Source organism: Epinephelus moara, chromosome 10, assembly GCF_006386435.1.
Source record: "Epinephelus moara isolate mb chromosome 10, YSFRI_EMoa_1.0, whole genome shotgun sequence".
NCBI classification, from domain to species: Eukaryota; Metazoa; Chordata; class Actinopteri; order Perciformes; family Serranidae; genus Epinephelus; species Epinephelus moara.
The window spans coordinates 26127292-26153399 of record NC_065515.1 but is presented as its reverse complement, the minus strand read 5'-3'; the positions used below and the strand labels follow the sequence as shown (position 1 = coordinate 26153399).

The following is a 26108-nucleotide window of genomic DNA, read 5'->3' as shown; positions in this document are numbered from 1 at the left end:
TGACATGGTGTTTCTAATTTGGGGTCCAGTGTTACCTCTACAAGCACACCACAGTAATACTGTCACATTACAAGACTTTTAAAAATAATCAATTCAGACTGTACAGGTGTAATCTCCAAAAACAAACAAAAATGTGTTTACATTTCTCTTAAAAATACTGTCCACACCAGTATCAGCTTGAATTTAGTTCACAATTACTTAAATGCTTGATGCTGACAGAGACCGAGAACTGAGCGTATGTCTTTAATTGTTAATCGCCTTTTCTCTCAACTATTCAGGTCTACAGTTCATGTAAACCTCTGTGCTCATCACCCTGGAGCTGACACGGGTTAGTTTGTTCCAAAGTGCAGGGCTAAAACCTTCAGCAAGCTGCTGGGAAAGTCTGCCTGAGGATCTGAGAGCAGCTGGAAGTGTTGAAATCTTTAAAAAATTAACTTAAAACCCACACGTTCAAGCAGGCTTTTGATGAAGAATGCTTATAGACATTATTTACATTATTTAGTTCACCTACTTTATTGTATCTGTGTTGTTAAATATTATTTGTCTTTTTTGATTTTTCGTTTTAATCAATTTTATCTAGAATTTGACTAGCTTTTATATTACTATATTATTATTACCATTAAACTTCAATTAAAAGCCTAGTCCTTTTTACTAGCCCAGTATGGCTATATATTTTCAAAAACAAATGTATTAAGCATTTCTTTTTTTTTTTTTCTTTTTTTTTTTTAATAGAAGTTCTTCAGATGTATAAAACCAGGTTGTTGGCTTCCTCAAATTATGTGTCCATTCCTCGATTACCCTGTGAGTTATTTATATTCCTTTAGGCTGTAAGGATTCTCAGATCAAAAGAATCAAAAACGTTTTTCATAAAAAATTAATCCAAGTTGTGAGTATTGATTGATTGTGAGCTATTACTTGAAGTTTTACAGCAGTAATCTTATTGTTATAGCTTTTAAATCTTTTTTTAATATCCTTCCGACAACAGCTGTGGACGGAGGCATTATTGTTTTAGGTTGTTTGTCCTTCCCTATGTGTGTCTCGTTCTGGTGAACGTGATAACTCAAGAACGCCTTGTGGAAATTTCTTCAAATTTGGCACAAGCGTCCACTGAGTTGAGGATGAACTGATTAGATTTCAGTGATTAGAGGTCAAAGCTTACTGTGACCTTGCTTCTGTCGGATATTTGTGTCTCAAAGATCAAGGTCACTGTGACTTCACAAAATACATTTTTGGCCATAACTTAGGAATTCATGCCCTAATTATAACAACATTTGACACAGCTGTCTGATAGGATAAATTGATGAGGCGATGACATTTTATATCCACAAGGTCAAAGGTCAATTTTACTGTGACATGATAATGTTCAACAAAAACACTTTTCTGGCCATTATTTAACATCATGACTCAGGAACAGAAGGGGAGACGTTTGATTGGATACTAGATTGGTGACACTAATCTTGGGTGTCCATATCAAAACTGTGCTGATTGTATAGATCTCCTTTGCTGTCAGGTTGAAGATGTGTGTGAAGCATCCATGTTTTAGAATCGCTTCTTAGCAACAACATCCCTATTTAAAGCAGTCATTTTCTAGTTGTCTTTAACTTTCATCATTTTTAATCTTTTTGTCTTTACTTTTTTAATATATATTTTTTTTTATCTTACTCAGTTTTACTACTATTACTGTTATTGTAGCTTTTAAATCTGTCTTATCGTCTTGCATGCATTGGTCTTAAATTGTTAAATTGTTTTTGCTCCTTTTGTTTTTGTTTTTGGGGCTATATGTTCTGTCTCATTCTAAGCTTATCAGTTATCTGTGAAGCAATTTGACCTGCCCTAACCCGTATGAAAAATTGCTGTACAATAAAATTTAATTTGTTGATAGAATTTCATAGACATTGTGAGGAAGCACCAAAAGTTTATGAAATGGCATTACTGAAAGTTTTCCATGCATTGTTTTCAATTGAGATGTAAAGCTTTTAAATAGGTAAAGTGAAAATAATCCTTTATTTTTTGTCAGGGAAAATGTTTAAACTCATATTTGCCCAGGCCCTCTTTAATCCTCTTTTAATTTCTGCTTGTGTCCCTCTAGCCCCAGATACCTGTAACATGGGCAGCCTGCCAAACGGTGGCTGTGAGTACCTCTGTCTGAAGGCCCCCCAGATCACAGACCACTCTCCCAAGTATACCTGTGCCTGTCCTGACGGCATGGAGCTGGGACCAGACATGAGGCGCTGTGCTGTAGGTAAGTCGGTCACACTCTGAAACCAATAAATCACACACTTAATTAAAGGGATTGTGCTAAGAAACGACACGTGGAAGTCTACATCACTGTGATCACCGTGACATGATGGAGTGCCAGGCCATGTGGATATTTAACTGGTTTCAGTCTCTCAACGCTGCTAAAAAGGGATCACCTCATAATTAAGTATTAATCGTATCTTTAAATAAATATTCCAATTAAAACTGTTCAGTATGTTGGTGCTGTCCAGCCTTATACGTGGACGCTATGGGAAACATTTCCCATGGTATTACAGGCTGAAGGAAATAGGTTATTTTTCTATCTTGGCCTGTCATTTCTAATATGATTCAGGTTTTGCTCTCACCACAGCCAGACCATCTCATTTCTTTATAGTTTCAGTGCCAGACTAATAGCTTCCCATACTGGTATTCCCACGTGTGCCCCCCACTCTGATGTGTAACATTTTAGCAGATCCACTGAATCCTTTTAAAATGTCAGCAAAATCTACACAGGAAATGCTAAATATATTAAATAAAAACACAAATATCAAAAGTATATTCTTGCTTCCAGGGAATTTATCTGCTTTTACTCACAATGAAGCTGTTATTTACACCATCATATTTATATTTGTCTCAAGTTATAACAAAGTAGCTTACTGACTGTTGCAGCTTTAGTCCAGACCCAGTATTCACTACTATCAACAATGCAAAAATATTATTGATTATGATTGATTTAAGAGCCAACTTCTTCAGAGAATTCGATACCTGTGCTTAATGTAACACTATCTTGGGAAGCAGCTCGGGGATTCTCCCAGCTTACCTTTGTTCCCAGCACACCTCCATTATTTCACTGACCTTATTTCCCCCGCTCAGCCAGTCCCCAGCCTCTACAGTCACCACATTTGTTACGTTGTTATCCTTAATAGACCCGCACTGTTTCGCATTTCATGTTTGCACAGGTGAGGACTGGAGAAATGAGCTGAGACAGAGAAAAGAGATGATGATGTATGTAGGCCACCATTCAGAGAATCCCTCTGAGAAGAGGGAACATGGCCATTGAGCGTGCACAAAAAGAGAAGGGGAACATTTGCACTCACAGTTTCTGGACTCCTTAATGCAGTACAAATATTTCTGCTGAGCTCTTATTAAGGTTGATAAAAATGGCTCCTTACATTATGTTCTTCCCTGCTTTATGTCACTGTCTAATTTTAAGCAAAGCCGTTGGCAGTTTTGCAGCAACTATAAAACTTTAAAGAAAGGCATTCAGAAACCCCCAATCAAATGCCCTTTTGTGGACCAAATGTCTATTATCCAAGTGCATTATTCTCAGTATAACAAAACTGATCATTAAAATTTAAGAGTTACATCGATCAACTCAGTTGATCACGTTCAGTTAAATTACTTTGCAGTATGATTTTGCATACATTTGCCATATTGTAATAATTACTGATATCATAAAATATCCTGATATTTGTTTGTAAATCCTATCAAATCTTATGACCAGAGGTGTGTGCTTGAGTCACATGACTTGGACTCGATACAGACTATAACTTGGACTATAACCCCAATGACTCTTGACTTCACCTGTACTTGACCCTTTAGACGTGAAAATAGTCTGTGATTTAAAGTGTGCCACAAATCAAGTCATTTTGCTTCATTTCCTGAATCAACTAACGTTAATGCTTTTCATTCCTAGCAAGTTGACAATCAATTTCCCAAATCCACTTTAAACCAGTCCCAAAGCATCCAATCAAGCTGCAGGAGAGAACCTTGGAGAACTAATGTTATGTTAGTGAGCGCTAGTTGGAAAGATGATACCAAAGATACTTTGTTTGCAAACAAAAACTATGTGCTGGTCATTAAAAAAGGAATTACAGTAAGCAAAACAGGCAGTTCAAAAATAACAGACAAAGACGATACAAACTTTTAAGCATTCATCATTTTTTTAAAATGTAATATTGTGATAATTCTGTTGTTAAAATGGTTTTACATTTGATGAAGTGCACATTATGACTTGTTTAGGGCTCTAAACTCAAAGTTTAGGACTTGGGACTTGCCTGTCTTGACTTGGGACTTAAGTGCAAAGACTTTGTGACTTGCGAAGCAATGACTTGGTCTCACCTCTACTTATCACCCAGCTCTATTAAAAACTCTGGAGAGTTGGGAGCATGCATCTTGTCAGCTTCTAGCATGTTTAAGTAAAATCTTAAATACTTACAATTATTGTCCTGTTTCTCTTGTGCAGTCCGACCCAGAACAACCACAACAGCTGCTCCAACCACCACCACCACCACCACAACTCCAACTACAACCACTACAACAAGCGCTACAACCACTAGCACAACTGTATCTACCACCACGACTCCCCCTACTACCACCACCACTACCACCACCTCTGCTGCTACAACACTCAGGTCCACGACCAGACGCCTGACGACACCTGCCCCTCCTCAGACTCCCAGGAGAACCTCTACGGAGCGGCCTCGGACCCCCGCTGCCACGAGTACAGAGACAACCAGTTTCAGCAGCACAAGTCAGACGTCCACATCCACACACACGCCCCTGTTGGGCCCCGTGGCCCCCAACAGCATACAGAGAGAGAGCAACGCCAATCTCTCCCACAGAGGTAAGGATCATGGTGAGCAAGGTTTGTGCATAGGAATGTGAGTTTGTGTGAAGTGTATGCATACAGAGTGTGTGTGTGAGCCTAATGCTCCGCTACCATCACTGCCGCTACCACCTGCCATTAAAGCAGCAGGGAGTTGAAAACCACTACTTACATCAGTTTCCCTCCTCTCTCTGTGCCTTCTCCTCCCTGTCGTTTCTTTGTCTGACCATCTGTCTATCTACTGTACGTCCTCTGCTTTTCTCTGTCTTCTCACACACCAATACACACTATCCTCACTGGTGTATCTCTCGGTCTGCTTGCTGTTGGTCCCCCGTGAGCGGCGTGTAACAGAGCTGTCAGAGCTAACAAACGACAGTCCCCTCCATTCTCACCTTCCACCTCTCATCACTCATCCTCACTTTCTGACAGCCTCTCTAACTCTCTTTGTCTTTCTCTCCTCCTCCTCTCTTTCGCACTCGCTCTCTAAAACTGGCAGTGTTCTTCCTTCTCGCACCAATCATGCTTTACTGGTGCGCCAGAATAATACCGCTTTACAGTTTGTTGCCCAGACAAACAATGACAGCAGAATATAACAGCAGTAACAATGCTTTACAAAGCCACACTGAGACTTAAATTGAAGAGGAGAGCTATCCATGGGAGCACCGCGAAGCAAAATTGATAAATCCCTGTGATGCACATCACATGGTACACTGTGATTTTTTGTATGTGTGTGTCAGAAATCAGTGTTTTAAGCTTTTGGTTTGAAAGAGACATTAAAATAAGATAGTGGTGACTGTCAAACTGCAGAGGCACTTATTTGTCCTCAAGTCGTTTGTTCCTTTTAACAGAAGAAAGATAACAAAAATGCTCTGAATAGGTTGTCTTTTTAAGCACTGGCTCGTCTTTGAGTGGATGTGTGCATTTCCTCTGTATGTTCTACTAGATCCAATGCCAGTGCATCTCACTTTTCAGAGCACAGCAGGAGACTTAATGGTAAAACAATGCCAAAAGATCTACTGATTTATGCCGTTACTTACACGCTTCAGAAGAACCTTAGCTAATGTCTTATTCTTCAATGACATAGCCTGCTTCTCAGAGGATAATTAAAGATGGAGCGGGAGAAGTTGAAGGATATAAAAGTAACAAGTAAGAAAGATAGCAAGCTGCCGTACTGTGTTTGAACTCCGATTTGACAATATTGCGTTTACATCAGAGACGTTTCTCATTATATTGAGAAGCTAGGAGAGCAAGGACTGAGATTGAAAAAGCTACACAGGCTAGAGGGAGAGGAGAAAGGACGGATGATGAAAGAGTGTGTGAGAGAGAGTTGGAGGAAAAGGAAGAGTTAGACACACAGGGCGGACGGGGAAATGAATGAGATAAAGAGCGACGAGTAAAACTAAGGATTGTTAAATGAGAAGGTACAGTGAGAGGCAATAAAGAGGCCATAGAGGAAAAAGAATGAGCAGAGCACTAAAAGGAACATGACAGTCCGGCACTCGAGCGGGGAGGGTGGGAGTTAGAAGACGACACACTGTTGGGAGGGAAAACAGCATTTACAGGGATGAGAAAAGACGGGATGGAAAAGAGGCAGGAGAGAAAGTGATTTTCTGGGAATTAAAGAGAATGGCTGCCCGTCGCTTCACTTTGGGGGCCTGGGTTTTTCCAGAGTTACTAAGGAGCAAGAACATGTTTCCTCTAGTCTCTGAAGTTGTCAGCCTCCTCACCACACCACAAGTGCTCCAGATGAGAGGTGGAGCAGACACGGATGAGAAAATGGGGCATGAACAAGACGCGTCTCCAAACCCACGGGCCATGTGTTATCGTTTTCAACTCAGTGCACACTGTCAAGTGTGCCGGCATCAGCTGTTACACATGTGCGGCGCTGCGGCTGGCATGGTGGAGCGAGGCAGAACCAGCAGTTTTGAGAATAAATCAAGAATAAAAGATAAACCACAGCTGGTACACAAAGCTCACATGCATCTGTGCTCTTACAAATTTGAACCTTCACTCTTGATGCTAGTAATTATTCATCAATCTCTCAGCCACACTGGACTACAAAGTGAAGTCTTGCTCATAAAAGAATAGGTTCACGATTTTTTTAGGTCAGTCAGGTGTCCTTATGGGGATTGAAACAGGTTTTGCTTGATGTTCATGCTGGCCCTAAAGAGATGCCTTTCTAATGTGCTGTCAATTGAAATGATGTGGGACAATTTCCAAATTCCCCGTTTGTGTCACCATCTCTCTGCATTCCCAGCACAAAAACGAAACACGGAATTCTGTTCTAAAGAAACTTTAACTTAAAAAAAAATCTACTTCATTTGATTAACTCAGATGACACAAGCTTCATATTAGCTTCAGAAAGACTTTGGACAGACTTTTGCACAAAACCAGAAATGTGCAGTTTGTCCTTTTTATCCTGTTTGTATTTTAAAGCCTCTGGAAACCCAAATCCACAATAGCCTTCTAACTATGTAATTTAGGGTCTTATGTACATAATATTAAACATGTAAAAACAATTAGAAATCAGTTTCCATCCAAATTCGAAATATCTTTCTTTTAAGTTTTTGTACATTCTTGAAATTGGGTTTGATTTGGCCGTGGTTATCTCTGAGATTTATTACGCAATGAATTCCAAACCAATATAAATCATCCGTCAGTAGTCTCATCCCGCCCCCCAGTGGCAGCGCAACAAAACCTTTCTGCTCAGCTAAATCTGCCTCTTTGAGTCTGAGCCAACAAACAGCTTTCTAGTCTGATGTTTAGAAAATACAGATCGTAAACTGGCTGAACCGCTCGGTTCACATTGCATGTTAGCTGAGATGCTAACTATTTTTTTTTTTACTTACCATTCAGTGACCACCTGAAAGGAATCATTTTCAGCTGGCAGGGCTTCTGCTTCGTCCTCTGAATCATCAGAGAGCTCAAACATGTACGGCTGGATTAAATTTGTGGCAGCCATTGCTGAGCCAGGGAGATGTCAATCAAAACAATAGAGCTGTCAATCAGAGCGTTACCTGCCACGCCCACTCTGTCCTGGCAAGTGGTCTAAACAGCAAAATGAGCTGTTTTTAAACCAGGTTTTCTAATAGTTATTAATGGTTATTTTCACTCAGACTTTTGTGGATGATTAATGAGACACTCGATATAATATATGCATTTTTACTATTTCAAGCTGTGTTTCCAAAGGCTTTAACGGCCACTATGAACAGGAGGAACAACTGAAGCAAGCAAAAACTGTTGTGTATATAGAGACTTAAAGATTTACAGAAATGTAAACCTGTCCTTTAATTGTGGCCACCTTTAGGTAATACTTTCCCCAGATGGTTGTATATCAATCAGACACTTAGTGTTAAACTGAATTCACAAAGATTTGTTTCTCTCGCGTGTCTGCAGTGAACGAAGAATCCAAAAACTGAGAAAATTCTTGATGAATTGAAGACATAGGGGTCCACATTTAACAACAGCAAAATTTTTAAAAAATATCCGTTCTCACACAACTCATGTAGTATAATCCAAGTCTCATTTATTCAGTCGTATGCTCAGTACTTCCTTAACATACAACATAATGTCATACAAAATTAGGGCTGCCCTGGACTAAGAATTTTCCTAGTCGGCCCATAGTCGTCATTTAGGGCCATTAGTCGACTAGTCACCCACAGGTTTACGATATTAATTCAGTTTTTAAATTATATATTTTGGACAGGGCAACACAATGGTTTGAGCTCAAGGTGTGAGAAAGAATAGTATCAGTAACATTGTTAACACTGTGCTACATTACAGAGAAATACAAACCATACTAATGAACCTTCATTAATATAGGCCTATATTTTATCTACAAGTGAACGTCACACACTGAGCGAACCGCCTGTTAATGACGCTGTCAGCAAAGCAGTTATGATTGTGCTAAGTGGCTAATGAGCATGTAGCTACTTACATGTTACAGATGATACGTCATGTTTGTAGTCGACCAATGAAGATGAGTGTACCTATCACCTTGGGTTCGTCCTTCACCTTCTCAAAATGATCCCACACTTTGGATTTCCTGCCCGACATGTTATTAACTAGCCTGTGTAATAACTGCAGGTACCAGACCTGGAAATTAACTCCTGTGTGACTGCTGAGCGTGGACACTTCCTGTGTGTGTCCTTTCAAATTGAATTCCCACATGGTCCAGACATATAGGTTTTGATTTATTTTGACAAGGTGCAGCTCCTAATAGAGACTAAGTGACCAATGAAATCTTGCAGACAGATGACCTTTCTGGTCGACTAACAACTGGTCGAATATTAGTGGGCAGCCCTACTACAAATCCTACAATGATGTATACTTAACATGAAGATACATTATTAGCATAAAGTTATGGTGTTAAGGTTTAGGCAAATAAAGTGACTGTGGTTTGGTTTAGGAAAAGAAACATGGTGGAGATGTACCTTAAAATTACTTGAAGTGCACACAATTCTGAGCACTGATCTCCTGGTGAAAGTCCCAAGGGAAAACCCTGTGTGAGCCATCCACCATCCCAACCTGCCTCCTTTTGGTTACCACTAGGGACTACTTCTTTCTTTACTCCCATCAGTGCATTGGTCACATGATCGCAGCCTTCCAAAAATACATGGGTGATGCACGAATTACTGGCCCATGATTATGTAGGATATGTACGAACTTTGGTGCATTGCTTTTTGTAGGAAAATGTACTAAACAGTGCAGGGAACTGAGCTGAAAGTGAAACTTAAACCCAGACTCCATTAACATAAACAGTCATTTGACCTCGCAAAAGTCGAGAGTTGCTCGTCTACCGCTGCCTCGATCAGTTAGTTTGCTTGTGTTAATGTGTCCAGATTCACGTAATAATTTTCTATCAAAAATGTTTCATTAAGGTATAACTAACAGTGCATGCATATATTATCTACTGTATAAACTGTAGGTATCTTACATATTATGATAGGGTTATATTTAAGGGAACTAAATATAGAGATTTAAAAAGGGAATGTTTTCATCGAGGCAAATAGCAAATTCTTTTTGAACTTAAAATCCCTCCAGCAATAATGGTCTTAATGAAATTGAGACTTTTTTTCTCTCTCCCTTTTTCTCACTTTCTCTCTCTCTCTTTGCCTTCTCTTTCCAGGACTGCTTCTTTCATAACTGCTGCTTTAATAAGATTCTATTAATCCGCCTTTTAGAGTCTTAGGACCCATTGGGCGTCACTCATACTTTAAGAAAAGCCAAATTCACACTTCTGCTGACTCAGGATTCAGACGCTTTGCTGCTTAGTCTGAAGTCGCGTCACCTGCTGTGCCTCTTTGTGTTACTGTGTGTGTGTGTGTGTGTGTGTGTGTGTGTGTGTGTGTGTGTGTGCGCAGTTATCAAAATGCAGTTTATCTTTTGTATGATTACATTTCTGTGAGTAAATATGTCTTTATTGTACGTCCCATTCGTCACCTCCCATCTGTGCCTTTCCCATGCATCCAACTACACAGAGTCTGTTTCTAGAATGAGCCAATCAGTATGCAGGGCCAGCACTGTGATCTTCTCTGTTAATCTTCCTCACTAGACTTCATTATAGCCATCTGATCACACTTTGGCTAATGGCTAGCCTGCTGCTAATAGGAGGGTTGGGAGCAGGATTAATGTCACGCTGCACACCGACCTGTTGGGGTGAGAGTTGAAGGGGAGTAGGGATGCAAAGTCTGGAATAAATGTTTGAAAAAGAAAGACTTGCAACACAAAGTTGTGTGTTTAAATTCACTCTCAAGGTCAGCGAGACTATCCATCATGTTTCAAGCCTCCACTGAAAGGTATATTACTTCCTAAATCAACATTTGTTTTGTAATTTTATCAGTACAAATTCTGATGCATTACTTCCTGCATTAATATGGCATCCTGGTATGATGTATCCACATTTTATTTACACATGCTCAGAAAGTCATCAGTCCAAAGTGAAATCTGATTCTCTGCCCTTTTATTATGCAAATATATGTTTTCCAGCACAGTGCTTCCAACTTGTTTCTTTCTAGCAAAGCCTTTGGGGACGGTGTTTTGGAACAAAACTTTCTGCTTAGTTTTATTTTTATTTTTCTTTTTATTTTTCAACTCAGCTGCAAGTGATCACTACCTCATAGGTAACAACATCACAGTAGCTGTTCTGGGGATAGTCATTCCTATCGGTGAGTACTCTTGACTGTCTTGCTGTGTTGCCTCTGCTTTCTGCCCGCCTGCTTCTCCCTCCTCGCTTCTCCGTCTCTGCTTGTCGCTCAAGTCCTGCATGTTGTGTGTGTGGATGTGGTGTTTTACAGTGTGTGTCTGGCCGTATGTGTGTGTGTGTGTGTGTGTGTGTGTGTGTACTTGCACGTGTGTGTCACTGGCTTTCGTTTGAGAGTTCGCACTCCCACCTGACTTATTAAAAAGGAGTTTTATTTTAGATTTAACAGGAACAATTGTGTGGCTTTTGAACATGCAAGCGCTATGTCAGCCTCAGCTGATGTTTGAGTACAAAATAATAGTTTAGTAATTGAGAAAATGTACTGAGCTGTGGTATTATCCAACAATAGCCTCCTGGCCTACGGCTAGAAAAAGCCATTATGGGCCAGTAAGCTCGTCAGCCGGCGATGGCGAAGCCTTTGTAATGTGCACATTATGTCATTATTAATGAGTTCTGAGCAAATGGGAAATTCAGTTCATGTTTTGTCATCACATTTGACCAGCTGTTATAACATTAAGCTCATGTTCCTGCTCTGATCATACAGTATGCTCACACCGCGATCAGTCCAGTGCTCTGACCTATATTTCTCTGACCCAGTGGACTGAGAGTGGGTTACACAGTTGCTGGAATCAGATTCTGAATACATGGAAAAGGGACTTAATAAGCTAAAATTGTGTTTTTGGCTTGGGGCAGTGGAAATTTTGATCTGGGAAATGACATTATTGTCGGTACAGGGTAAAAAAAAAACAGTAATAGGCCACCATACTATACAATACAAGAAATATAGGCCTACAAAGAGAATGCAAGTTTTTACAATCAAACCAGCTTAGTAAAGTTAATCTATTCTATTAGCTTTAATTAAAATGAAAATCTAATTTTATGGAAATATTTAATACTTTCACGCATAACTTAACTGAGAAATCAGCTGAATGTGCAAATGACCTTATAGCAGCAGCATATGTCGCTAATTGAGATCTCTTTCATCCCTAATATTGAATACTTTGATAAATTATGGGGGCTCTAAAACATCGTAAAGCGACTTTTTTTTTTCTCCTTTCATTCGCGACGATTGTGATATGAGCTCATTAAAACAGCCCCAGAGACTGTTAACCCTTTCCACTCCATCCCTCATTCTGTCCTTCTGCCATTCATTGCTGCCATAAATCCCCTCATTCTGCATTTTTTGGCAGCTTTGAAACGTTAATTATTGTTGGAGGTCCACAAGGGGCCGGATTTCTGCACCCCAGTTCTCCGCTCATATCCGTTAATGCACCACGCCCACCCACAGCACTGCAAGGGGGAACAGCCCAACAATGATTATCGGTATTTAGCCAAAGTCAGGCTGTTATGTCGCTCTCTAATTGGAGTGAAAATTTTCTAAATGAGACAAAAGCTGATGTTTTTTTTTTTAAACCAGTGAGCATTTAGAGAAGAACAAAGGAGGATGTGGGGTTTCCAGCCCAGTCGCACAGGGATCTCAAGTGCCTATCCAACAAAAGAGCAATTAGATGGGGCTTCCACAGGGGATGAAGACACATCTATGGACGTGGGCATACGCACACACAAACGCACCCCCACACACACACACTTGTTTTATCTCTACTCGTTGACACACCTCTGGTTTGGCTGTTGGTTTCTACACACACATAGACTTTTACATGCACTACACACACACTCAGGTCCTAAAGGGCAGCTCGACAGTCATGCTGATATGGTAATGAGAGGAGAGAGACAGAGCTTATCTCAAATCCTCCACTCCCCCTTTTTTCTCTCCCCTTCCCTTTTCTTCTTCGCCTGTCCATTCTCTCATAACCTCCTCCAAAAATAACAGCGTTAGGCAGTCTGCAGATTGTGTGTTTTTGGCCCAGACTAGTGCAAAAATATAATCAAAGCCCAAATGCAGCACAAAATATGCAGTTAATAATGACAGTTAAGCAACCATGTGGGGCTTTTACTTTAAAAAAAAATACCCCAAACCCTTATTATTATCATCAGGATGAAGGCCACATGATTTATGCATGTATCTGTGTGTGTATGTCTTGAATGTGGGGTTTATAGTGTGTGTGTGATGGTGCATGCAGGCATTCATTGTTGCAAATGTGCATGTGTATTCATGTTTATGTGTGTTTCAGATCATTCTGTAAGATTGAGACTTAAGAAGAAATGTAAAAGATTGCACATATACAGTATGAAGGCTCATTGTTTTCAGTTTTTACCAGCTTCATTAATATACAGGGTTTCCCATTGGAAATTGTATAACCGAGCCACACCTTTTGAATATATGGCATTTTCTGTGCAAAAATAAGATCCCTGCTCCTCCCTGAAGGCTGATCTTTTCTTTCAAACACAACTTTTTCTTAACGTTAGCAGAGCTGGTCTTTGTTTCTGGCAAGGTGGTCAAACTCCAATGCAAAACACTGTGTGAAATCCTGAAAGAAACTGAATTTCACAGGGATTTTATGTCCTCATGCATCAAAATTTGTTGTGCTTCCCTCTGCAAGAAGACGCTGATCACTGCAGTTTAGCTACAGTAAATAAAGTTCTCTCGCAGTGAACACAGATGAGCATACTCTTTGCATAATAAAGAGTCAGAAGAACCACAAGCAAGCTTTTCAAGTACATTTGAGGCCTTAAAGGGATAGTTTGGATTTTTGAGGTTGGTTTGTATGAGGTTCTTATCCGTAGTCATAGTATTACCTACAAAAGATGGTCATCGGTATGTGTCCAGTTTGGAGAAGCAGGTAGGAGTAGCACTAGGGAAGCTAAGCAAAGTATTGCTGTAGATGGGGGCAGCAACAAAACAAATTTTAGCCCCTTAAAAAAAGTCCCACCCCCAAAAAAATCAATACCAAAAACACTGTTTATTGACAAAAACAGTAGTTGTAGCTTGCCCAACAAGGGAGCTGCTGGATTACTGCTGCCTCGAGCAGTTACTTAGGGTGCTTTCAGACCTAGAGTTGTCTTGCTTTGGTCCGAATCAAGGACTATTTTTGTTACAAAGTTGCATAATTGCCTAGAGTTGGTTCGTGTTCTTACGGCAGCATTTACAAGCAGACCAGATCAAATGCCTTGCATGAGAAAGCTGCTCTTGATTGGTCAGAATTTCCATGCAGGAAAAATCCAGGAAGTAAACAAAACGTTGAAGAAGAGTGCACTTGCAAGATAAATGTGACACTTTCTAATGTCACAATGGAGGGACAACTACGCAGGTTGGTGTTACTATATTGCGGTCATTGTTCATTTTAGGCAAATCATACAGTTTGAAAACGAGGCGCAGCTCCAACTAGAAAACAGTTTTGATGCATTAGATGCGTCGAATGCACATATTAAGGCAGTACAGGAGGAGGTGCACATTAACAATCCTCCAGGACTGTAACATGCTCATGTTTAACCCAAACAATGCGTAATGCAACGACAGTTGGTTTGGATCCAGGTCAACACACGTTCTCACCAAAAACAGACTGCAGCAGAGTTTGTTTGTAACCGGACCGAGACCACCTCTTCAAGAGAGTCTCAGTCCAGTTGTTTTGGTGCACACCCCAGTGTGATTGCTGTGTTCACACCTGCCCAAACGAACCGCACATAAAGGACAAACAAACTTGAGTTCAGTTGAACTGAACCAAACAGGGCAAGTGTGAAAGCGCCCCTAGTTTGTGTCATTGTGTGACTCTGGTGAATCTGAACTAACCAACAAAGTCACACAAGACACAAACTACCTAAATGATAATGGCAGTGATGTTAAATCACTGTTTTTCTCAATGGAGTCTGGCTTTGAGGACTGTGATACAACGGCTTCTGTTCTCCATTGGAAATCGCTGTCTGATGGCAGGGAAATGTGGTGAAAATACTCTAGATACACTTAAACTGATGCAGACCTTTTTTTAGGATGCTAAAACATGTTTTGCTGCTAACCCCCATCAACAGCAATACATTGCTTGGCTACTGTGGCAGTTCTACTGCCTGCTTCTCCAAACGGGACGACTTTTCCTCTTGATTTAATTCCCCTACAAACCTTACTGACAGGTGTGCATTAAATTATATACAATTTTGAAAAATTAAAGACAGAAAACAATGAGCCCTCAGTACATGAAGGAAAGTGTGTGAGGCGTGTTTGTGCGTGTGAGTGCTTAAAGCGCCGCTCTGTGTCCCCTGGGCTGTGTTAACGCTCCCGCCGTGTGTTGTTGTTGTGTGTGTGTTAAACACATGCAGTCCCTATCCTTGCCACAGTGGTCATCGGATTGCTCTGCACCGGCGGATACCTGGTTTGGCGCAACTGGCGGCGCAAGAACACCAAGAGCATGAACTTCGACAACCCTGTTTACCGCAAAACCACGGAGGACGACGACGACGAAATCCACATCGGACGACACAGCGAGTCCATCGGTCACGTGTACCCAGCAGTGAGTGGCAGCCACAGTCAGCCCTTCATAGCGCTTCCTCTAGGGGGCGGCGTCACAGACAGCAACTCTCACTGGTACTCAGGGGCACCGATGCTTTCCAGCAGCAAATGAGAGAAGCTGCAGAGGAAAGGAAGGAGTTTGGAATATTTGGGATATGGGAGGTTGGGCAGGGGTTTGGAAAAAGCCCGTTTGTTGTACATGTAGGCCTGGAGGAAAGAAAGAACAGGCTTGCACACGCACATGCCCAAACTCTCACACATCATTTTTGCAGTAATCACTGAAAACACCAATCATACACACACATGCGCCCATCCCAAGTACATCACATTTATGTCACCTTCATGACCATACTCATACAGTACATATGTTTATCACCATCACATTCTTGTCGCCAACCTGTCATCCCTTGTACGTTGTGTTCGTTTTTCTAGTGATTGACGTGTTTGTTCCGTTACTGGGCGAGACGTGTTTCTCACGAGGCGCCCGTTTTCTTATCAGACTCCTTACACAGACGCATATCATCTTTGTTTACAGAAGCAGCAGATGCAAAAGTTTAAATTTTCTCAACATGGACACGACAGAAAATGTGCCATCAGGTAGCATCCTTGTCAGAGAGGAACTTTGTTGATGTTGTCTTTGTTAACTTTGCTGCTAAAAATAAGAAAGGGTTATCCAGACATTAGAGGGGCACTGAGGCTTAAATAATTACTGCTGTCTCGAGGCAGTGCAGATCATATGAAAGAGAGATGCATGATGGGGGGCATCTGCAGTGGCTTCGATTTCTTGGTAGAACAAAAATGATTTTAGTGTTGAGATGCCTTTGAGGAGAAAGAAGACTTGCTTTATGGTCAGACATTTGACTGAAAAGACGGCAGAGCACAGGACTAGACCGGTCTACAAATAAATTGGATTTTTAGAGTGGATAGCAACATCATGGCATTGCTCTTATGTTGATTTTATTTTTGTGTTAGGGTGTAAATAAGACGAGGAGGATAAAAAGGGGAGCACAAATCAGAAACAAGGACAGTCCAAAAGAATTTACCTCTTATTTGTCTTGAGTGCAATTGCAGAAACCATGATTCTCCACATTTCACAAGTTGCAGACTACCCTGTTGATTTCCCGTTGATGCAGGTGCATTTTTTGCGAATCACTTATGGAAACTCCTGACACAATGCCAGCTGTGATTTGCTCAAACTGCACTTAAACGTACAAGACACTTCTGACATTTATTGAATATGTTTGTCATTTTAGCTATCGGAAAGCGAGCAGGGAAGGGCGGCCAAAAAGGATTATAGGGGGGTGGGAGTCTAGCGCTTTGATCGGTTGGCATGGTAACACAGATTTCTTTGTGTTGCTCCAGAGAGAAAGGAGGCAAAGAATTCTGGGTATCATTGGCACGATGACAGGCTGGAGATACACACTCTCTCACACACGCACACGCACACACACAGGAAACAGGTGCACGACAGAGTCATATTAAGATTCAAGGTCGAATTAACAACCACCCTCAGTGAAGGGCTGCAGAGAGGGAACTATACTCTCCCAGTTTTGTTATTTACATCTGCACAAATCTCTTTTATTGTCTTTTAAATTTTTTTACTTGTTTTCTTCCTCTCCTGTCCTCTTTTTTTTTCCCCTCTCCCCTCTTTTCCTTTCCTTTTGTGGCAGTGTGGCAACTCAGACAGCCAGAGAAATCAGGTTGGCATTATGTGGGCCAGACATTTTCAGCCGTAGGCAAGCATCCTGCATTCCTCGCATAGGAGCAGCCAGAGAAGGAGGGAATGAACAAGGGGGGGGGATTGGAAAGAGGAGAAGGGGAAGGTCGGGGAGAGGAGAGGAGAGAGAAGTGAGGAAGGAGCAGGAGAATGGATGCTATATGAAGCTACCATTTCTTTCCTGGATGCCATCTAGACTTGAATCTCTCTTTGATTTCTTTCCTCATTCTCGGTCCATCACGCCGCTCTGTTTTCTTTATGTGCATCTCACTTCTCTTTCTCTCCCCTACACCATCCTACTTGTGGTAACAGTCTTTTTATCTGCTGTTTGCAGCGCGTGGCACTCAGTCTGGAGGATGATGGCTATCCCTGAGGGGGGGGTGATGCAGCCTGCACCCCCCACTCCCCAATCCCATCCTGGCCCCTCCTCTCACCACAGCCTCTACACCACTACAATGAGGCCAGTACAACGCAGAGGAGAAAGAGAAGGAGTCCTCATTTTGCCTCCCCTTTTTGAGGAGCAGGGATGACATGTACATCTTGTAAATCCCCCCTACCTCCCTCTCCTACTTTCTCCACTGGAGTAACATTACTACCACTACTAGCCACTACTACTTCCCTTAGTGCTAGTTCATTAGCAGCCTCTGCTCCACTCCTCTCCTCTCTCTGCCTCTTGTTAGCTGTAGTGGTGTGTAAAAATGCTGCTTGATGATTTTGTTCAAACTAACATCATTTGGCTATCTCAGTGCACATTGTAAATAGAAGCCACCGTACAGGGGGGAAAAAGCCAGCATGCATTGTTTTTAATTCCTCATTTTATTTATTTGTATGTTTCTTTGCTGTTGTAAATATGTGATCAGCATCTCTCAGCGCACAGTGCTACAGTCAGACCACTTCAAGTTGGCAAGGACGTACAGTAGCAGGCAAGGACGTGATTTTTCTTCATAGCTCCCTTTGCATCTTGAGTTGACATAACAGATTTTAAAAGAGGGGAATGTCATCCTTTTTCACACCCTTCGCCCCTTGACATATTGTATGTAGGCAGGCAAAGCTAAATATAGCCAAGGGGAAGGGAGACAGAAAAAATGATGGGGTTGTGTGCATGTTTGGAGGTGATTTCGGGGTGAAAGAGTTAGGGAGGGGGGCTTTTTTTTTTTTTTTTTTGAGGGGAATGGGAGGATTTGTGCCACCAGAGGGTAGTGCCTCAGGGCAGAAAGCAGCAGGGCAGAAAAGGCAAAGGATTATGGGTAATCCTCTCTCCTGGTATTAGAGGTATGCGTACAGTCGATAATGAACTTGGGATTGTTTGTTCATTCACTGTGGGTGTTAGGACTCACACCTGTTTCTGACTTTTTGTTTGTGTTTGTGTTTGTGTCTGCTGCCATTGATATTTTAGAGGTAAACCTTAATTTCTAGACAGCAGACTGTCATAAAACACCTTCCTGTGACTGTTTTGACATGTGAAAATGGTGCTTTGAGTTTCTGAGTTCTAAGACTCTCAACCCAAACACAAAAATCCTCTCATCATTCGGGTAGTAATTCAAAAGACAGGACATTTTGTATGTTTTCTGAATATAAATACATTTAATTGCATAGTTGCATGTGCTGTATTGAAATCATGAGGAAATGGTGTCCTAGAAATTGAAGCATTAGAAAGCAAGGTCATCTAGGGTATGAGAGAGGCTTTGATTACGACAGTATGAAAATGAAGATCCATTTGCAACTTCATGTAAAGCTTGTGAAGTAGAACAAATAATATAATAGGGAAGAAAACGTCAATATGTTGCAGTTCTGTAAATATATCCTGACACGGAGTAAGGCTAGGAAAATAAGGTGTATATTTTGTTTTACTGATTAAAGGCATACTACACAGGATTTTCCTTAAAAAAAGAGTGTAAAAAATACATATATATATACATAGATATATATATATATACAGACGTACATAAAAGTAATCCCTCTCAATCATCACTTGTGACCCACTAGCAGTGCCTGTTCCTGCACTCTGCCTGTATTTTCGTATTTACTTCCTATATTAATTTGCTCGGGGTGTTTCTGGGTGTCAACCTTTGGGTAGTGGTGTGTAGCCCCCAGCCAATAGCAGCGCAAGGTCAGGACTCTATAAAAACGTAGCAACCAGCCGTCTCTCTTCTCCACTCTGTGGATGTCACTTGCAGGTCTGTGAGTCTGTTTGATCGAGGGTGAGATTTTGCCACACACACAAGCATGCGCTTCAGCAGAATTCCCACAGTCTGGCAACGCGGCGCCTTCCTGCAGGGTTGTGCGAAGGTGTGGGTGTAATTATTTCTGCTTTAGAACATAAGCGCTATGAAACAATCAGAAAATAGTGTTTTATTTCTCTGATTCACTGCTTTGTTTTCGTGTACGCCGCTCCTTCTCTTTATTCACTCTCTGGGTTTCATGACCAGCGCTGCTCTCTCAGTCTTGTTGAGCTGAGGAGGAGGGGCCAAGTTTGAATCCTGCATAGTATGCCTTTAAATTGATCTATCGATGCAAATTTTATTAGCAATAGACAACTTCAAGGTACGCATTTTTGCTGTATTTTTGGCTCCAAAAGTCTATAACACTACATTTCTCTTATAGCTATACTATAGCTCCCAAAATGTCACTTTTCCTTTGGTTCAACATAACATGGTTTCATAACTTCACATCAATCCCTGTGTTTCAGTGGCTTCACAGCGCTGCTTAGTCTTTCTCAGTCTTTCATCCCCGCCTTTTTTTAACAATGTGGCTGTGTATTTTCTGGATTAGAAGCTGCAGAAAAAGAGCCCACATTTGGAAGGAATCACTTTCCGCTGTCACTGACTGTTGAGCGTGGTTGTTAGTGGCCCTGTTTTGTGTGAGCAGATGAGTAATACGTCGAGGCTGACTGAGCCGGGCGCTGATTTGATTTGAAAGCTGGATAGAGAGGCAGCGTGTAAACCAGCGTAAAGAGCTGATCTTCCATTGGCTTGCCGCAGACATGCTTCCAGTCCATCAAATCAGATGGAAATCATGCTCAGTGACTATCACGATAATTGCTTATATTGTGTTTTAATAGTGAATTACTATAGGCCGCTATGACAAGTTAAACGATCGCTGTTACAAGTAGTTAAAGAATAACAACTTTCCTACTCTGGACGTCACTTGGTCTCAATAAAGGGCATCTTCTAGTTGTTAAGCACACTTATAATGAATTATACAATGTATGGAGGTGTTTTACATTGTCCGAATTCTACCTACAACACTAGTCTTCCATTCTTAGAATAACAAATTTGAACAATGTTGTGCAGCTGAGCTGAGCCACGAGATGATTTTGTCTGTCGCATCCGTAGTCTTTTTTTATTACAAGCAAAAACAAGTATAGAATGCAAACATTAAAAGTCTTCCAATGTAGGCTCAGTACAGAAACAGCATATGTATTCATCTTATACGATACAGACAGTATGTGCATACAAGCAAACAGTTGATTAATGGTAGTTATTTTTCATAGTTCTGACTGTTTCCTGGAAATGTTTGCTCAGTGTGGATGCTCGGGTAACCACGGGGGGGAAGAGAGAAACAGACAGAGACAAAGGTAGGCAGGAAATGACTGCCAGGACTCAGACTAAAGCGTAAGCGAACAGGTTTGTGCTCGGAAGATGAATAGCGGGCCATTTATTGTGCCGGATTTCTGCTGATGTTGTGTCGCACTTTCCTGACACTCATTCCCACTCACCTCCCTCGGAAGGAAGGCACTCTCTCCGCTCGGTTTACGATGCACAGTGGGGGATTTGTATGTTCTGTATGTGACAAGTGGCATGCTAGACAGGTAAATTATAGTCCTCTCCAGCACTGCACTCCCCTGCGTCTATCTAATGAAGGAGGATTGAGCACAAGGGGGAGACCATCTCCCTTCATCTTAACTTAAGTGAAGCGAAATAAAATGCATGACACTGTGAGGAAGACTGTGACTCAGCTCAGCGTGATCCATGCCTGGCTTGGTAGCGTCATTCTGTGTTTGTTTTATGGCAGAATATTGAATTGACATATAGCAAACAGTTAAATTGACACAACTACATTTTGGTATAAACAGTGGTAATTTTCTAATATTTCCAGTGAGTATGATGGCCGTGGGAATTTTGTCATGAATGCTCACAACTTCAAATGTTTAATTAAATCCGATATCTAAGTCCTAAAGGAAAGTTGAAGATGATGTAAGATACCAAGGAAGATGAAACAGGTCAGATATCTTTGTGAATTTAAGATTAAATAAATCACAAACCCGCTGCTGGATTGAACCCTGGGCTGAGCCAGCTCTGCACTCCACATACTTTCCCTTTAGGTCCATGTTTGCTGCAGGTCTAATGGAGTTCCATACAGAGGGTTCGCAGTTAGGAGAATAAATTGCTTATTTATTGAGGTGACTGAGCGTGGCATGGTAGAAAAGTTATTATTGCTACCGTGCGAAGACAGATTGGCTGGTCCACATCGTTGGCCACCTTGAGAGCAGCCGTCTCCTCTGAAGGACGCTGGGAAAGTCCAGAGAAGGACTTTTGTCATTCATCATATAGCCAGTAGTAATTGTAGTGGTAGGAGAGGACATGCTTTGACAGTATGGTGTCCATTCAGGAGCTAATCAGTGACCTAATGGAAGTGAAATCATAGATGTAATGTCATTTAGCTACATAAACAAGCAACTGCAGTTAAAAGGATCAAGTTGAGCACTTCTCCTCACACTGAATAGAGCTGTGTATTGACAAGAATCAGGCAATACAATACGCTTTAAGATATAGGGGTTACGACTGAATATTTTGTGATACTGTAAGCAAGGCGATATATTGCGATTTGTTTTTTTATCTAACTTTAGGAGCTAGCGGTACAACCTTTATGACTGCCTGTTTCATAGGCCCGTGTTCTTTGCGTTTATGCTAGCGATAGGTAAGTTGGAGCGGATGCATCAGATGGCTGAAGATAGATTTCAACGCTGCTATCCATTGCCAGGAAAGATTCAAATCGTGACAAAGTTTTTGAGAATCGATACAGCATCACAAAACATGTTATCGCAGAACTCAAATCTGTCAACATTTTCTTACTCCCTAATGCCGAAGAACAGTTAACTTTGTGTATGTTTATGTACATATATTCCGTTATGTAGTACCGGTATGATGTTGTGTAGGTGTACGTGTTTCTCACCCAAGGTCAGTTTTTGTTCATAATTACTTGAAGTCCTTTAGTACTTGATGAAGGGTTGCATAATATCCAGCACGCAGTTACCTAACACTCAATCCAGAAAACGTTGCTTGATGTACTATTATATGCGTCAGTCTTAAATTTCAGATGCACCCTTTTAAATGTAATAAGTTCTTAATCTGGAGCTGATTGCACCGGCAGTTTGTAAGTTCAAACTTTGCCAAGTTGAGACCTGACTCAATACTACTTACTCTAAAACATACATTTCTTTATTTCTGCATATATGAATACAACAAAGACTGGTGGTTAAGCTTAATACATCACTTGACCTCCATTTGAGTAGTTGAATGCTTTTGCTTGGATACATCAGATATTTATTTGCAATTGATTTTCAAATTACTTGTCTTTACTAGCTCAAGACATTCATCAAATTTTCATGGATAAACCCAATTTAATAAATCCAGTTTGAAACTACAGTAACTGATTGTTACCATGAGGACCTTTACACAAATGTTGCGATGGATGTACAAACAGCTGGTGCAACACAATCCTGGCTCTAGATATAAACCCATGACTGTGTATAAAGATGGATGACATGACAGCTCCCTAAAAATGAAGTCAAAACATCTCGATCCTCAATAATAAAAACTCCTGAGGATGGTTTCTCTCTTTTTAGGCGAGGGATGCACATCATTGGTATCAACCAATATTGGCTTTAAAATGAGCCACCAGAATCAGTCAACATGCTCTTTCTTATTTTGCACAAAGAAATGAAATTAAATTTACCTGCATTGAAAAGTATTGTATTTCTGTCTCCATCTGCTGGTGGGCCATCATGATACGAGTATGCATGCATAATATGATGTTAATTCCACTACAGAAGTGACTTGTTGATCACTAAAATTGGGTAGGGAAAAAGTAGATAGATCGATACCGATACCAGTATTGGTTATCGGTCAAATCAGTTGTTATATATTGGCATATCAGACATCGGCAAAAGAAATCCAATATCGTGCATCGTTATTTTAGGTAGTTCTTATCACAGTGATGTATTTTTAATGTTCCTCCTTTTGCTAAGTTTGGTTTAATTTGTTATTTGATGCTATAAAAAGGGATGTGACGTCATGATTGACAGCTGTGTGTGACAATGAGTGTGCTCCTGACTGGGGCGGATGGGTGTATGGGCAGGAACTAAATACCATAGCTCCATTTTCGGATGCTCAATCCCAGACTCTGGCTCCAAATGACAAAGATGGCAGCGCCCATATGCGGGATATTATGTCTTCATTTTTGCACAGTGGGAGGAAATGTACAGTCTATGATCTATACACTCCCTGCTCAAAAAAAATTTCCATGTTGTGTAGGTGTATTCATCTGTAGATTTACTTCATAGATTCACAAAGTGTAGGATTTTCCTTATGCATATTAGGCAGGTTACTATCACAACTAAATTATGTCAAACCATCTGTGACAAGGTTGCGTCTGGTTTATTTTATAGTAACGATACGACATTATTAGCTCATCATAGCTAATACTAACAGCTGTGATAACCCATAATCCAATCTAATTGTATGCCGTAATTACAGTGTTCCTGATTTGTGCTCCCTGTTTTTAACTGTCCAATCGCATGTCCCTCTCTTCCTCTCTGCGCTCTTCTAATTGGTTGCTCTCGTCTTTTCTGAGCAGAGAATCCGACCCGCGCTGCTTTTAACCAGGTTTCATTTGACTGCTTTCTAACATCACTCACATCTCTCCACCACTTCACTTCCTCATGCAGTGTATCAAAAGTAACGCCAGATGTGAGGCTTCAACTTTTTAATGAGCAAAGTCAGCATTGTTGTCCCTGTGCATTCTCAACCCTCTTGCCCTCCCATCTTCATCTTAGCCATCGACATCTTTCCTTTTGGCAAGGGCTATCAGTCTTTGGGTAGACAGACGCACACACTGAAAAACAACACCGGAAGGAAATGACCTGGAATCCTCAAAATAACAAGGAAAAAACCCTTCAGATTGTGAACCAGCAAAGTGGTGTTAAAGCACGCTCAGCCAGGAGAAGCAGCCCCCCCCCTTCACCCTCCAGCTACAGTTTTGGACTGTGGAAAGAGCCCTCACTGACTCTACTTAAATGGCAATTAGCTCATGTTGACCCAGTGACTTTCCTCCAACTGGTTCCTCTTATTATCATGTGTTTTATTAGTCTGTGAGTTGTAGTTGTTGCTCTCTCTCCTTGCCAAACCATGCTCAGTTTCATATTTGATCTTCTTGGTGTTTGATTACTTGAAGGGCAGTGTTTGGTCACCTACATTTTTCTACCAGTCAGTGTAAAATAAAGGTTGTGGGGGCAGGGACAAAACAGCAGTGGGGAAGTTGTGAAATCTGTGTGTGTAAATCTCTTTATCGGTTGGGATGACGATATACACGGGCAACATTTCTGATAACAGCACCGTCACAGATTTAGACATCTTCCTTCAACAGTGACTGAGGTGGGAGAAAATGGCCACAAATTCCAGAAACTATTGGCTCCCATTTTTACAAAACTGTCTACCTGCGTTATATCGAAATGTTGCTGATGTGTCATTGCCTGCAAGGAAATCTCAAAAACCACCCGGGGCTCTGTCCATTCCACAGCCATACGACAGGCATTTTTTTTACGCTGTTTGTTGCACAAAACTTTTCAAGAAGCCTTCTGCACTGTGTAAAGAGATAACGTTCTTAGGAGGGGAAGAAATAAAAGGGGATGGGGGGGGTTCAATGGTACAGTCCAATGGTTTTGAATCATGACTTGTAAATACGTTTTCATACAGCAAAAACTTTTTGATAATGTTTTAAATGTATCTGTAAAAAAAGATGTACATAAACCTCTGGGGTAAAAAGGAGTGTAGACTATATATGAATTTATTTGTACACAAGAGCACTGGATTTATTTACTACTTGATTGTAACTAAAAATTAATAATCTGCCAAAGTGTTTTTATTTTACTTTTTCTCCTGTCTGTTCCATTTGTTTGTTGTTGTTGTTTTATTTTGCTTTTTAACAGCATTGCAGATTTTTAGTGTTCATACTGTATTTAATTCTGTTGAATAGATTTTATTGTTGTGTGTTTTTTAAAAAAAAAAGAGGGGTTATCATTTTAATTTATTGGTGCCTTGTTTTGTGCTCCTGTATACTTTTACTCTTTCTGTTTTTCTGTGTTACGTGTCTGCGGGAGGGCGAGGGGGGGGGGGCTGGGTTGACTGACGGGTTGGTGAGGGACGGGTTGGGGGGAGTTAAAAACTTAGCAACTTCTGTACTTACATGGAATATCTGTACTGTATGCCAAAATGGTCTCACTCACGTTTCTATGAAATCAAGCTGTTGATAAATATCTCTATATATTGATATATTAAATTTATAAAAACTGTCCAACCTATTTGTCTCTCTGTGTTATATCTTGATGTTGCCTTCTTGTGTTTGACCACACCATGCAAGGTCAGCATAGATTTTAATAATAACTAGATACCAGATCCCAAGATGGCACAAGAAGCTTTCTAAATTCCTACATCCTGTACTGGACCTGAATAGGAGATGGTTGTGTTAAAGAGATAGCTAGGATTTTTTTGACATGGGGCTGTATGAAGTAGTTTTTAATGATCAGTGTAATAAATACAGATGACAATCAGCATGCTGCCTGTTTGGAGAAGCAGACAGGACTACCGCCCCAGAAGAGCTGGATAACTTTGAATGGGGCTGTTCACTAAAAGGTATTTTAGCCACTTAAAAAAAAAAGCCTACC

General features: G+C 40.9%; 1 protein-coding gene across 5 annotated transcripts in view; it reads left to right on the top strand.

Annotated features, from left to right (window-relative positions):
* The window catches only part of lrp8 (low density lipoprotein receptor-related protein 8, apolipoprotein e receptor), a 267040-nt gene extending 241334 nt beyond the window's left edge, over positions 1-25706 (top strand). The window contains exons 15-19 of one of the 5 annotated variants that reach the window (XM_050054742.1): positions 2090-2242; positions 4484-4864; positions 10945-11013; positions 15276-15448; positions 17499-25706. In XM_050054742.1, coding sequence (XP_049910699.1) covers positions 2090-2242; positions 4484-4864; positions 10945-11013; positions 15276-15448; positions 17499-17537 — 815 coding nt within the window. In that variant the 3' untranslated portion in view covers positions 17538-25706. Of the gene's footprint in view, positions 1-2089; positions 2243-4483; positions 4865-10944; positions 11014-15257 lie in introns of all 5 variants that reach the window. The other 4 variants (XM_050054741.1, XM_050054740.1, XM_050054739.1 and 1 more) reach the window with 4 other exon arrangements.
* Positions 25707-26108: the final 402 nt, after the last annotated feature.